General features: G+C 51.3%; 1 protein-coding gene across 2 annotated transcripts; it reads left to right on the forward strand.

The window, feature by feature from the left end:
• Window positions 1–781: 781 nt before the first annotated feature.
• LOC130132773 (visinin-like protein 1) lies at window positions 782–4,495 on the forward strand. 2 transcript variants are annotated; one of them, XM_056301826.1, is made up of 3 exons: window positions 782–943; window positions 1,620–1,835; window positions 4,298–4,495. In XM_056301826.1, exons 1-3 carry the CDS (start codon window positions 782–784, stop codon window positions 4,493–4,495), a joined length of 576 nt encoding a protein of 191 aa, XP_056157801.1. The 2 variants fall into 2 exon arrangements, with proteins under 2 accessions (XP_056157801.1, XP_056157802.1); XM_056301827.1 differs by lacking the exon at window positions 1,620–1,835.
• Window positions 4,496–14,562: the final 10,067 nt, after the last annotated feature.

A 14,562-nucleotide genomic window follows, 5' to 3' on the forward strand; every position in this document is an offset into this window, starting at 1 on the left:
CTCACACAAGGTGATTATGGCGGGAGAATGATATGAGTCATTGTGGAAGGGAAAGAGCATTTGCCCATGCGCAGCATGTGCCAGCTGCCCTGATAGACTTGCCTGATCCAAAAACTCAAGGCAGAAGTGTGTGTGTGTGTCTGGTGTGTGAGAAGATGTGTGTCATTGCGTGTCCGCACATATCTCTATTATGGACTAGTAGCGTCTAGGGGTTAAGGGTTAAGCCTGCAATACGAGTCTTAACCTTGAGTGTGTAGCAAAGATGAAAACGAGGGAAGAAACAGAAAGAAGGACTGGTTTCCAAGGAGGTGGGCTAGCTTACTGATGTAGCAGGCTAGCTAGCAGTTAGCAGGTCCCTCCGACAAGGCCTCCGCCATATGGGTCTCAGCTCCCGTAAGCGGCGGACTGCGTCTTGGTATGTTAGTTCAGCTGAGGTGTGATGGTCTCGAGCCGGAAAGGTGTGAACTTGTAGTGTCGCGAGCAGCGTGTTCAAGGTGGCATGAGGCGTATCTATGCAAACTGCCGCCATTAATTAACTCCAGGGGACGCACTAAGAAAAGGAAGAGGGGGGGGGAGGCAGATATAACCCCCATCACTTCTAACATCTGGATGCGCGTTCACACGCCCAACTTTACCGACTGTTCACCCGGCTGCTCATGACAATCTCATCTTGCTGCCGAGACCTGTGGTTCTACAAAACAGGGCGACCACATTGTTGTTTGTGTAGCATTCACCTTGTCACCCGTGTGATCCTCTCCCCCCTCCAGAGAGGTGCAGCATCATGGGGAAGCACAACAGCAAACTGGCCCCAGAGGTCCTGGACGACCTGACCAAGAGCACCGAATTCAATGAGGCGGAGCTCAAGCAGTGGTACAAGGGCTTCCTCAAAGACTGTCCCTCCGGTATCCTGAACCTAGAGGAGTTTCAGCAGCTCTACGTCAAGGTGAGGGCAGGAGGAGAGAGACGGGACAGGGATGGACTGAGGAGGCTGGAGAGGTGGACTCGATTTAGGCTTTAATAGCAGTTGAAGACAGGGAAAAGGATTGGATTGCACATTTTTCTGTCGTGCGCACCCAATTTAGTCAGTTAACATAAGATTCACATTAAGGGCGTCCGGGTGGCGTAGCGGTGTATTCCCTTGCCTACCAACACTGGGATCGCAGGTTCGAGTCCCCGTGTTACCTCCGGCTTGGTCGGGCGTCCCTACAGACACGATTGGCCGTGTCTGCGGGTGGGAAGCCGGATGTGGGTATGTGTCCTGGTCGCTGCACTAGCGCCTCCTCTGGTCGGCCGGGGAGCCTGTTCTGGGGGGGAGGGGGAACTGTGGGGAATAGCGCGATCCTCCCACGCGCTATATGTCTCCCTGGCGAAACTCCTCACTGTCAGGTGAAAAGAAGCGGCTGGCGACTCCACAAGTATGGGAGGAGACATGTGGTAGTCTGCAGCCTTCCCCGGATCGGCAGAGGGGGTGGAGCAGCGACCGGGACGGCTCGGAAGAGTGGGGTAATTGGACGGGTACAACTGGGGGAAAAAAAGATTCATATTATGTTAGAAGAGCTGTTCCATTTCCGCTCTTCCCATGTCATTTTGTGTCTCTATTTTTTCCCTTTCTCCCCCAGTTTTTCCCGTACGGTGACGCCTCCAAGTTTGCCCAGCATGCGTTCCGGACGTTTGACAAGAACGGCGACGGGACCATTGACTTCAGGGAGTTCATCTGTGCCCTGTCCATCACCTCCAGGGGCAGCTTCGAGCAGAAACTCAACTGGGCCTTCAACATGTACGACCTGGACGGAGATGGGAAGATCACACGCATGGAGATGCTGGAGATCATAGAGGTGTGGGTTTTGTGAGAGGCTTTTTATCTGGGGTGGTTGTGTGTGTGTGTCTGTGTGTGTGTGTGTGGGCATACATGTTTGTGTAAGCTTACAGGTTTATTAAGACCTGCTCAAAAATCACATAAAAATACAAACACCATGTATGTACAATAAAGCAATAAGAAGGGCTTGAATTGATATTTATGCACCATCAATGTCACCGCACTTGGCCATGCTCTGAAGAAATAGGGGCGTGTCTAATTGTCCACCACCGTCATTTGATTGACAGGTGGGAGGCAACTCAAATACGAGAACACGTGTAAATCATAAACACTGCACATCTTAGATCTACTAGTTTGTGATACAGGTAGTCCCCGGGTTACGAACCCCCGTACTTACGAACCGACCTCCGTAAAGCCTATTATTTAAAAAAAAAATCGAGTTACACGCAATTGTTCGTACTAACGAACAGACGGGACTACTTTGCGCGATGGTCGAAACACTGCGCGTTTTGGGCGGTTCGTCGGCCCGAGGGAGAGCAACGCCACGGTCGGGTCGCGTAAACGTTGTTGTGTGCGTTGTGTTTTCGCTTAAGATTTTCGTGTGTTTACCCTGAAAATCGCGGCTTCAAAGCGTAAATCTGATGCAAGTGATGGCGATGGACCGAGGAAAAGGAAAAACGATCACGACTGAAAAGAAAGTGGAAATAATAAAGCGTCCAGAGAAGAGGTGAAACGCTCTTATCGTTTTTTCCACTTGCCCGGTGAGGTGGGGACGCGAGCCCCGACCGGGCTCTCGGTTCTGGCGTCAAAGGGCCGGCCTCCACCGGTCACGACCCGCTCCGGGACAGCGGCAGGTGGGCAGTTGGAAATGTAAGACATTTTTCTTTAATACATTTTTACACCTTTATTCTCTCTCTCTCAATCATAAATACTGTAGCGAATTCGGGAGGCAACCACAGGAACTGCCGCGGCCGGGACGCGAACCCGTATCGCCCGCACCGTGGGAGACACCTTTAGTCGAGCGGTCAGCAAATCATTAGCACCGCGGGAGCTACGGGTTCGCGCCGCCGCAGTTCCTGTGGTTGCCCCCACCCCCGAATTCGCTACAATACTATACTGTAATTAAATTTATTAATATTACTGCAATATTATATTTTTTTTAGGTAAATTATATATGCTAACACAAACATTTGACTAATTGACACTAGATATGAGCTGTACGTAACTGTTCCGACTTGCATACAGATTCGGCTTACGAACCGGGGCTCGTTCGTAATCCGGGGACTTCCTGTACTATTCTTATTCACAAAAAAAAAAAGGATCTCCATACACAGTTCTGTCGTCGAGGAGCAAATACCAGCTTGGCTATCCACAGACAAGAGTGAGAGGAGATAATAGCAAACATGACGCCTCGATCAGCTGGTGGGCCATGTCATGAAGCCAAATAACATCTCCGTGCTAATGCTTGTTCCGTTAATAATGAACACAGTATAGGCCGAGCTTTGCAAGATCCAAAGCTCACTCGCTGCCAATAATGTGCTGCTGAGTGAGGCTCATTATCCTTAGAGCTGATTGAAAGAGTGGCTTCACCTGCCAAACTTCACATGACTGGCGAACTCTGCCTACTATTGAGAAAAACGTCCGGGCGCAATTCCTCTGGAAATGAGCCCTGCAGGCACAGGCAGGAATATATCCGGCCCAAACAGATTATTGAGGTTTTTTTTTCCAATGAAATATAAATACAACACACGTGTACTACACAATGACGGGCATCAGCGTCGTTTAAAGTAGTTGCGCTTTCAACGAACCAACATTTGTCGATTGCGTACAGCAAATCGTTAGCAAATGGCAGACAACTTGGGAGTATGGAGAGTTACGAGCTGGGTCAAACTGTGACAGGTGGAACAAAGCAAACCACCAATTTACATGAAAATATTTGCTGTATGAATCCTCAAGGACTTCACCTGTTTCCTAGGTGATGTAGAGCTGCTACTGTTTGGTGAATCTTTCGACTGTAAACTGTTTTTACGATCCATCTGACGCTCCATATTTGGATTTTTTTTTATCTCACTAAAGTACACCCCAGATGCCCCCAAATTACCAAGATACCTCGATAATTAATAACCATCCGTTTATTTCAATAGAATAGAATAGAATAGAATAGAATAGCACTTCATTCCGCACACCTGTGGATGGTGCTAGTTGTATTCAGTACGTGTTTAAGGATATTTAAGGGCACTTCTGGTTACACTGACATATACACACCATTTTACATAGCATCACAACACATAGCATCAAAACACACATATACATATTCATATACTGTTAAATATCCCTGCAGACATCACACATCACATCACTCAAACGAATCCTTTGAGTTCATTAAATCCTGACGATCATTTCAAATCTGTCTCCGGTTTCTTCTCTCTCTCTCTCTCTCTCTCTCTCTCTCTCTCTCTCTCTCTCTCTCTCTCTCTCTAGGCCATCTACAAGATGGTGGGCACGGTGATCATGATGCGTATGAACGAGGACGGGTTGACCCCCCAGCAGCGCGTGGACAAGATCTTCTCCAAGATGGACAAGGACCACAACGACGAGATCACTCTGGAGGAGTTCAAAGAGGCGGCCAAGTCCGACCCCTCCATCGTCCTGCTGCTGCAATGTGACATGCAGAAGTAGAAGGGGGAGGGGGTGGGTGGGTGGGTGAGAGGAGGAGGAGGGAGAGGGAGAAAGAGAGAGAGACGGGGAGAGGAGGGCAGGATAGGGGCAAACTTGGAACAAAAGGAGGGAGGCTCATGGAAGGGAGAAGGAGAGAGAGCTTCTAGGCACGTCACCTTTTATTAAGGCAAAGATGAATCTTTTTGCAGCACGTTAGCACCCCATATGACGTCATTCAGTCCTCCTATAGGCCCTACCACTGTTGTTGAAGCTCGCTGGGTGCGTTTCTGAATGTACTCTGACGCCAAATGTAAAGACGAGTTTTCCATCCGCATCCAAACAAAACAGGGAGGGGGGGGGGCTAGAACGAATTGTTAGCAACATCGGCTGTTAGCCATGACCAGGGGAGGATGAAGAACTCCAGTCAAATTATTGCCATTCCTAAATATTCACATTGACGAGCCCAAGTCTCGGCAAGTAAATGGAGAGGCCGCAGTTAACTGCCAGTGGCCACCAACACTTCCCCAGGAGAGCTGCCATCTTGCCGGGTTTCACTCCAACCCCAATTTAGCACACCCGATTCTACTGATTACCTTCATTAATTGAATCAGACGCGTTAAATCGGGGCTGGAGTGAAAGCCGGCAGGACGGCAGCTCCCCCGGGAGCTGGGTTGGTGACCGCTGAAGCAGGTTTCCTGTGACGCTTTGACTCCAGACGGCCATTACAACGCGTCGGTGCTCGGCCCCACCTCCTCTGGAGCCGCAGCGCGACATTGGCCCTGAATTCCCGGTTCGCCCTTCCAGACCAAACTCCCCATCGGCGTGAGACAAAAGCGATAAATTGCGGCGGTTACAGAAATAACGTTGGTTTCGACTCTAATTGCTCATTTTATGACAGAATCCCGACACCGGCTCTTCTGATTGGAGGTTCAGACGCTGCCAATTTATGACCGCACCCAGTGGCCAGACGCTTTGCAGCAGTCGAGGGCACGAGGGAAAGAATCGACTTCCAAATTAGGAACCTGTCAGCTATGTGAACATGGCGGCCCGGGACTGAGACGAGACGTGCAAGATGTGCACTCCTAGAAAGTGTGTGCGTGTGCGTGTGCGTGTGAGTGTGCGCGTGGTGTCTATGTGTGTCGGGATGGATGCGCTTGCCGCGAGCCTGGTGTAAGCGCCCCCCTTGTTACTCCGTGTGCGCGCGTGTGGTTTCATAAGCCGAGTAGTCGTTAAGGTCGTTTAAGCCACACGGCGTCTGTCTCCAGGACCGGAAGTCCAACGTGCAGCATGCACTCTATACGGCATCACCTCCAGGGGCGCCTTAAGGTGCTTGGAACACCAACACCTCATAATAATAATTTGAATTCCTTCCTTAAAACCTCATGTGATGAGCTTATAAATGAGTCCAGTGTAGCATGAATAAGGGCGGCGCAATCGCCCTCACAGCAAGAAGGTCCTGGGTTCGAGCCCCGGGGTAGCCCAACCTTGGGGGTCGTCCCGGGTCGTCCTCTGTGTGGAGTTTGCACGTTCTCCCCGTGTCTGCGTGGGTTTCCTCCGGGTGCTCCGGTTTCCTCCCACAGTCCAAAGACATGTAGGTCAGGTGACTCGGCCGTACTACATTGTCCCTAGGGTTGAATGTGTGTGTGTGTGTGTGTGTGTGTGTGTGTGTGTGTGTGTGTGTGTGTGTGTGTGTGTGTGTGTGTGTGTGTGTGTGTGTGTGTGTGTGTGTTTGGGCCCTGTGATGGACTGGCGGCCTGTCCAGGGTGTCTCCCCGCCTGCCGCCCAATGACTGCTGGGATAGGCTCCAGCATCCCCGCGACCCTGAGTTAGGATAAGCGGCTTGGATGATGGATGGCTGGATGAATAATGCAGTCTGGCCACGTCCGGCACGTTAAGCTTCGTTTCGGCCCCGGCTGCTGTTCACGGCCTTCATCACCGCATCTGACATCATAGAGTCCGCATCAGTCCATGACTGCTCAAAGCTGCAGTTCTGCCCGGAAGAAGTCGTAGTCGACCGACTCTAACCCCCCCCCCCCACTCCCCCCACGATATGATAAGGCTGTGATTTTGCAGGAGGAAATCGCCTTTTTTATTTATTTATTTACGTACAACAGCAACTTAAAACGTGTATTATTGTGAAATGTGGCCTCGCTCGACAAACCTCCCCCCCCCCCCCCAGCGATGTTCTCAAGAACAGCAGGAGCTGCCTGAACCGTGCGGTGTGGAAGGGTCGTCGGGGTGGAAACTGCAGCCTCCATATTTCCCCCACGAAGGGCTTATAAATGGCCACTTCAGCTCTTACTCTGCCACTTGGCCGACCCCCCCCCCCACATCCCCCTCCCTAAATGTCAGAGAGGAAATGCTTCGAGAGGAACCTACCTATACACCACTCAGATCTCAAATCCGTGCAAGTGTGTGTGTGTGCGTGTGCGTGCGTGTGCGCGTGTGCGTTGTGAGGCTTAAACGAAGTCAAGCTTTTGCGCTCGCTAAGTTGGAGGAGGGCTCCCAACAAGTCTGGCTCGCCTCCTGCCCTGCGAGGCAGACGGTCTCCTCTCCCTCACCGCTCCAGGACGAGTCCCCCCCTCCCCGTCCAGCTAGTCTCGTGCTTCACAGTCGACAGACGGGGGGCCTCCGTCGCGTGGGACAACGGAGCGACTGCATCGCCATGTACATGACAATACGACGATAATCGTATTCCTGAATATAAAACACTATATAAAAATGTATATGTAAATGTACCACTAGCGTAGACCTTCTTTCATACAATGACACAGCTACAGTGTGGTTTGTGTATAAACGAATGTGTTGGTATGTTTGTGTGTCTGTGTGTGTGTGTGTGTGTGTGCGCGCGTGACGGGGCGAGCGAGTATGCGTAACTGTGAGTGCCTGTGAATGCTCATACGTACCGGGGGCGCCTTCGCGAGCGTTCGCTCGTGTTTGCGGACGCGCGTTTGTATCATTTGTGTGACAGAGGTGCCTCACTCTCGGCTTGACTTTGTAAACCCCCCCCTCCCCCCCCCCCGTGTAGTCCCCCTCCCCCTCCCCTCACACCGAAGCACTGCGTATTATCCAACACAAACACACCTGCTTTTCGTGCTCCGCTGGTATACGGTACCGTACTGTCCCCGAAAAAGGGGGGGACGTGTTGTTTTGTTTAGTGACACCATAGCAGAACCGTCGCAGCTGTAGATATGATATGATATGACACACGCGCGTAGATGTTAGGTTTCACCGAAAACCCACGTGCTCAGTAGCCGCTGGGAGCCACGTGGGGAATGGGGGGTTCTGAGGGTTTGTGTGCGTTAAGGGCGTGATAAAGGTGGTAAGAGCTAGTCTGGTGTCACAGTGACCCCTAGTGGTGGGAAATGTAATAACACGCTTGTAAGGAGAGGGGGGGGGTTCGGGTATACTTTTAAACTGTTTCAGACAGTGTACGGAGAATGTGGCGGGAGATTAAATAATAATTTTTACAGTGGTTGAATTTTCCATCTTGACAGGTCATGTGATTTAAGTATTGAAGCGTTGAAATGTTATTTTTCTTTTTTTTTTTTACTTTGGATTTACTTTATTGATCCCCGTAGGAGCGTCCTTGCCGTTATCGGGGGGGGGGGGGGGGGGTGAGATGATGTCATTTGTTGCCAATGTGGGCCATGTTCATGAGTACTCTCGAGGCCGGTGACACTGTTTTGACGTTCGTGGGGTGACGTGTCGCGTGCTCAGATGCTGTGACGCGTTTCAGGAGAATCCCCGAAACGCGAAACAGTTATAATTAGCTCGCCTCGATATTTTCACTCGTATTTTTTTTGTTGTTGTTGTTGGAAAACAGCATTTCAAAATTCAATATTAGACAAACCGACGTGTTAAAGATGACCGAGTCAGAAACGTACACGAACCATTTCAGTCACACTCAGAGACCCGCGTCTCGTGCGCCATCTTGTTCCGGTGTGGCGTAATGCCGCCGCGTGGGGCTGCACCGAGTCCGTTTTTGTGCGCCATCTTGTTCCGGTGTGGTGTAATGCTGCCGCGTGGGGCAGCACTGAGTCCGTTTTTGTGCGCCATCTTGTTCCGGTGTGGTGTAATGCCGCCGCGTGGGGGTGCACCGAGTCCGTTTTTGTGCGCCATCTTGTTCCGGTGTGGCGTAATGCCGCCGCGTGGGGGTGCACCGAGTCCGTTTTTGTGCGCCATCTTGTTCCGGTGTGGCGTAATGCCGCCGCGTGGGGGTGCACCGAGTCCGTTTTTGTGCGCCATCTTGTTCCGGTGTGGTGTAATGCCGCCGCGTGGGGGTGCACCGAGTCCGTTTTTGTGCGCCATCTTGTTCCGGGGTGGCGTAATGCCGCCGCGTGGGGGTGCACCGAGTCCGTTTTTGTGCGCCATCTTGTTCCGGTGTGGCGTAATGCCGCCGCGTGGGGGTGCACCGAGTCCGTTTTTGTGCGCCATCTTGTTCCGGTGTGGCGCAATGCCGCCGCGTGGGGGTGCACCGAGTCCGTTTTTGTGCGCCATCTTGTTCCGGTGTGGCGTAATGCCGCCGCGTGGGGGTGCACCGAGTCCGTTTTTGTGCGCCATCTTGTTCCGGTGTGGTGTAATGCTGCCACGTGGGGGTGCACCGAGTCCGTTTTTGTGCGCCATCTTGTTCCGGTGTGGCGTAATGCCGCCGCGTGGGGGTGCACCGAGTCCGTTTTTGTGCGCCATCTTGTTCCGGTGTGGCGTAATGCCGCCGCGTGGGGGGCACCGAGTCCGTTTTTGTGCGCCATCTTGTTCCGGTGTGGCATAATGCCGCCGCGTGGGGTGCACCGAATCCGTGTTTGTGCGCCATCTTGTTCCGGTGTAGTGTAATGCCGCCGTGTTGGGGGTGCACCGAGTCGGTTAAGAGGCCGCCGTGAAGCCGGATCACAAGGCTCAGCAAGTGGCTGCACACTGTGTCGGTTTCCACGCGTTTGTGTCGCTGATACGACGTTGTCCATCTTAATTGGCGCCCGCCGGGTCCGCGTGACAACGTGGTCGTCGACCCTCTCTCGCGAGCTCTTCACAGTTTTCAGTGGCCTGCGAGATTTGGGGGTTTCTCCTTGGTGCGTGTTTGCCGGTGATCTGGCGTCGCTTTGCAGCATCCAGATTAAAAAAAAACGTAGACGGACCAATTACGCGATGCCCGGAGGAGTTTATGTGCCAAAGACGAGGAGACGTTAGCCTCGGGCTGCCGCGGTTGGAGCAGGGGAGGCGGCTGTGCGTGTCATTTCTGTTCTTTTGACCTTTTTTTTTTCCCCCCTCTATGACGTTCATGTTAATGTTTGTCCTACCAATGGATTTTCTTTGGTTTCGTGTTTTTTCTCTCTCTCTCTCAATATTATTAGGCTCCTAGAACAAAAAGAATGGTTCGATTATTTTTATTACATAGAATAAAACACGGTTGATGTTTAAAGAGATCGGTGAACTTGGTGGTCTTTCTCTCTCCTCTAGGCCGTGCTGCACGCTTCATTTGACGGCATTTTGTCTGGCAAACACACACACACACACACACACACACACACACACACACACACACACACACACACTGACAGAGCAGGAGCATGAGTCACCGTCTGGCGATGATGTCATATTACTGCAGTGATGTCAGTGTTCAAGCTGTTGTCATGGTAACCAGGCTGAGGCCAAACGGAAGGTACATGCACACACACAAACACACAAGTGTATGTAAGCATGCACACTTATACATGCACGCATACATACAAACAAATACACACATTGTTCTTCTATAATTTTTAAGGACCCTCTCATGGACTTCCTCCATTCCCTAGAGCCCTTAACCCTAACATACCTATCAGAACTGCATGCCGAACCTTAACCCTAATGTAGCGAATTCAGGGAAGCGAACCCGGGTCGCCCGCACCACGGCTGACTGCGCTAACCAGTCAACTAAAGGGTCCAACTCGTTAGCCAGGGGCTAAATGGTCCAACTTTGGCTAACGAGTCTTTTCATCCTTGGTCGTTACACTACCCCCCTCCCCCTCCACCTCCACCTCCACCTCCACCAGGAACCGCGTCCCCGCTCTTCAGCATACCAGCTCCCTCACGCCTCTGGGTGCACGCGCTACCCGTGGCTTCGCGGTCTCACCATCCCACTTCTGACACCAATGTAGCGAATTGGGAGGGGGGGGGGGGCAGCCGGGAACCGCCGCCACAGCCAGAACGCGAACCCGGATCGCCCGCATCACCGGCGACTCAAGTTTGCTTCCCGGCTGCTGCCCCCCCCCCCCCGAATTCGATCGGACCCATTAGTTGACTGGTTAGCGCAGTCACCCGTGGTGCAGGTGACCCGGGTTCGCTTCCCGGCTGCGGATGGATTCCCGGCTTCCCCCATGAATTCGCTATACTTCTGACCTAAACTCAAATCCTCACCCTAAAATACACCCTTAACGACGCGAGGAGCGGCCAAAATGTCTTCACTTGTCCAAAATGTCCTCAGAATTCCGTTAAAAACTAAATTGGTCCTGATGAATATAGCTGAACAAGAACACACACACTCACACACGTACATCATGCTGAATATAATGAGTTAGGAAATGAATGTGCCGCTGCTATCAGCGGGCTCTCGTTTAGTTTCGCTGGCCACAAATTGAGAAATAATTGAACAGAATAAATTGATTGATGAGGGCTGAGCTTTGACGCAATGAATCACCCAGCTTCAGAGACTCTGCAGCCGTTACACACGAAACAGCTGCACGGAGACGCAGAGCCGCTGAAAGCAAGCATCGAACCGGCGTTTCTGGATGCGGGTTAAATGGTGGCTCGTGTCAGGTGATCGTGCGGACACACGTCATAACCGGTGCTGCTGCGGAACGACACAGAAGAACCGGTCCGGGTCAGAGCTGCACTGCACATTCAACTGCGCAGAACCAGTAACAACAACACGCAAAACCCACTTCGCGCGGATGAACACACTCACGACCCTGACTGGGCTGTCGGCGAAGCAGCCTCGGGTGTTACGTTTTGCTGAAATCGCAGGTTCGAGTCCTGGTGTCTAGGTTTCACCGCAATCAATTAGCACACATTTACAACGGGTTTGAAAACAAGATCGCTACTCAACACTGTCTGAGGCTGTCAGGGACCAGAGATAAAGGTGTTTCCGGGCGCCGGCAGCCGTAATCCTGTACGCACCGTGCGTACATAGTTTTTTTTTGTGTAACATTCTATCTCTAAAATAAAATTGAGACAACAGCAGATCCTGTCTTTGGATTCTCCTTTATTGATGCTTGAGATGCATTTTTGGCCGCGTCCACTCACGAACGTTGCCCTAAGCCACGCACGCACGTTTGACGCAAATACATTTGAAGGCCGATGATTGGTGATGACGTCACGGGCTGGGTGCGCACGGCGCGTAAAGGATTACGACTGTCGGCGCCGCTGTTTCCGGGCGTCCCTGCAGACACAATCGGCCGTGTCTGCGGTTGGGGTAGCAGGATGTGGGTATGTCTCCTGGTCGCTGCACTAGCGCCTCCTCTGGTCGGTCGCGGCGCCAGTTCCGGGGAGAGGGGGAACTGGGGGGTGGTGGTAGCGTGATATCCTCCCACGTGCTACGTCCCCCTGGTGAAACTCCTCTCTGTCAGGTGAAAAGAAGCGGCTGGCGACTCCACGTGTATGGGAGGAGGCACGTGGTAGTCTGCAGCCCTCCCCGGAACGGCAGAGGGGGTGGAGGAGCGACCGGGACGGCTCGGAAGAGTGGGGTAATTGGACGGATACAAGTGGGGCAAGAGGGGGGGGGGGTAAAAAAAAAAGAAAAAAGTAATAAAGGTATCCCCCTTCAGACTGAGACATGGCAGAGGAAGCCAAAACATGAAGGGGAGATTGGGTCGAGGTGGAGGAAAAGGGGGCAGGTGGAGGAGTGACCCACTTTTATTCGTTATTGTTGCCAATCATTCAACCGCTCATCGCAACACTCTCATCACGCCTTTCTCACTCGCCCACACCAATCAATAGCAGACTATTTCTGGCTGTGTTGGGCTTCAGGTCAGTGGAAAATAACGAACATCACCAACATATGCACATGCAGACTCACAAAGACAGGATGAAGCACGCAGGGAAGGGAGGGTGAGAGCGCGAGAGCACGCGAGAGAGAGAGAGAGAGAGAGAGAGAGAGAGAGAGAGAGAGAGAGAGAGAGAGAGAGAGAGAGAGAGAGACTTCCATTCAATAATTGCACTGCGGTAAGAGGTCATTATGTGTAGTTTCCCATGTGGCCACAAAGGGGGGCTGCAGTAAACTCAAATCCTGCAACCTCTCTGGCAAGCACCCTGGCCCAGTACCAACCAGCATCCTGACTAGACGAGGTTTTTTTCCCCCTGAAAACTTTTGCACTGAAGACTCTGAATGAACTTAAGATGAAGTGCATCTTCGACCCCCTTCACACACTCTCACTCTCACAATGCGTCCCTGCCGGCCCGTTTCAGGGCCAGTCTCAAGTTCAACCAGGGCGACGTGAAATCCAACCCACGGGTTTATCCAGACAGTGAAATTCAGCCACTCAAGTCAATGAAAACACCGAGAAGAAGAAGCTGCCCGGCAACCGTTACGCCGGGAATGTCACGTACACAACGTCGTTGAGAAGGGTGGCGGCGGCGGCGGGGGGGGGGGTGGTGGTGGTGGTGGTGGTTTAAAACACTAATGAAGGGGAGACCGAGGAAAGCCTGCAGGAAGGACAAAGGTAGAACAGTACAGAAGCGGAGAGCAACGTGCCGGACTGCCCACAACACTGCGTCCAACCAGGAAGTACACACAGCGTCACTCCGCAGCCATGACGTGCGGTCAAAATAACCACACCGCAAATTCATAACAACATACTGTAACGTGGATGGATAAGTACACACGCTGACTCGCGGGTCTGACCCTTTAGTCCAGCGGTCAGCGATGTCTCCCGCGGCGCGAGCGACACGGGTTCGCTTCCCGGCCGCGGCACTTCCGGTGGTTGCGTTGTCCCCCCGAATTCGCTACGATACCAAAACCTCCCCTCTAGCAACAAGTAGGCTGTGTTATGACGCGTTTTTAATGATATCTCTACGTCCTTAAACTTCCAAGAGCGAAACGCCGTATACCTTTTCGAGGGGCGAGGGTGGGACTCTGCTTTGCTCAGGATTGACTGTAAACGTGGTGAATTTCGGCGTTTGCGCATGCGCACTGCGTAGCGTAAGGCGAAATCAACGGACGAGGAAAGGCACCGCTTATGGCGGGAGTGCGAGCCGATCAGATGTGACGTCACCCTGCTAAAGAAGTCCTGGAAAGATTTCAGCTGAATATGGAGTATACTTGTGTTTCACGTACTTCAGGTAGAGAAACTATATTTCCTTTGTTTTTTTCACTGTGCCCATCCAGAGTTATTCTGGAGTGATATGCAAGACTTTATACACGGAAAAGTGGGTACTCATGTGCAGGGGAACGTATTTGATGTGATGTTATGTTTTGGTGTTTTATGGGATGGACAGCAATATTACCTATATAATTCAGCTTTTGTGTATTCTTGGTAAATTACACACCACAGATCTAGATGGTCGGACTCCAAACCACCGACAATGTGAAAAACAAAGAAGCGATAAAGACGTTCGATACCTTATGGAAAGTATAGTTTATTTGAACTCCGAGAGGACTTATAAAGGGGTGGACTTTGAACTCCCCTGGTCTGTGCAAATTTGTTTTGTTTTGCTCTCCTTCTGCATGACAATTGCATGCCTGTTTGTTGTAAATATTTTTTTTTGGTAACACTTTAGTACGGGGAACGTAGTCACCATTAATTAGGTGCTTATTAGCATGCAAATTAGCAACATATTGGCTCTTAATTGGTCATTATTACATACTCATTAATGCCATATTCTGCATGGCCTTATTATACAACCAGTAAGCCATTAACTATGAGTTTTCCCTCTATAACCTCAGAAGTATTGCTTATTAGTAGTACCATCTCAATATGCTTTGCTTAGTATGGCCTTTATAAGGTGGTAGTACCAAAGAAGAGTTATTCTCCCTTACTAACACTTAATGAATATGGTCTGTTCTTACATAACAACACACAAAACTACAAGTGTTCATAGTGTTAAATTACTGTAAA

This window comes from Lampris incognitus, unplaced genomic scaffold, assembly GCF_029633865.1.
Source record: "Lampris incognitus isolate fLamInc1 unplaced genomic scaffold, fLamInc1.hap2 scaffold_165, whole genome shotgun sequence".
Classification (NCBI taxonomy): domain Eukaryota; kingdom Metazoa; phylum Chordata; class Actinopteri; order Lampriformes; family Lampridae; genus Lampris; species Lampris incognitus.

What these genes read in the sequence shown, in the direction of transcription:
- LOC130132773 (XM_056301826.1), top strand. Translation starts at nt 782, where the DNA reads ATGGGGAAGCACAACAGCAAACTGGCCCCAGAGGTCCTGGACGACCTG. An exon ending in TTCAGCAGCTCTACGTCAAG is followed by an intron (nt 944 to 1,619) that starts GTGAGGGCAGGA and finishes TTTCTCCCCCAG; the next exon opens with TTTTTCCCGTACGGTGACGC. An exon ending in AGATGCTGGAGATCATAGAG is followed by an intron (nt 1,836 to 4,297) that starts GTGTGGGTTTTG and finishes CTCTCTCTCTAG; the next exon opens with GCCATCTACAAGATGGTGGG.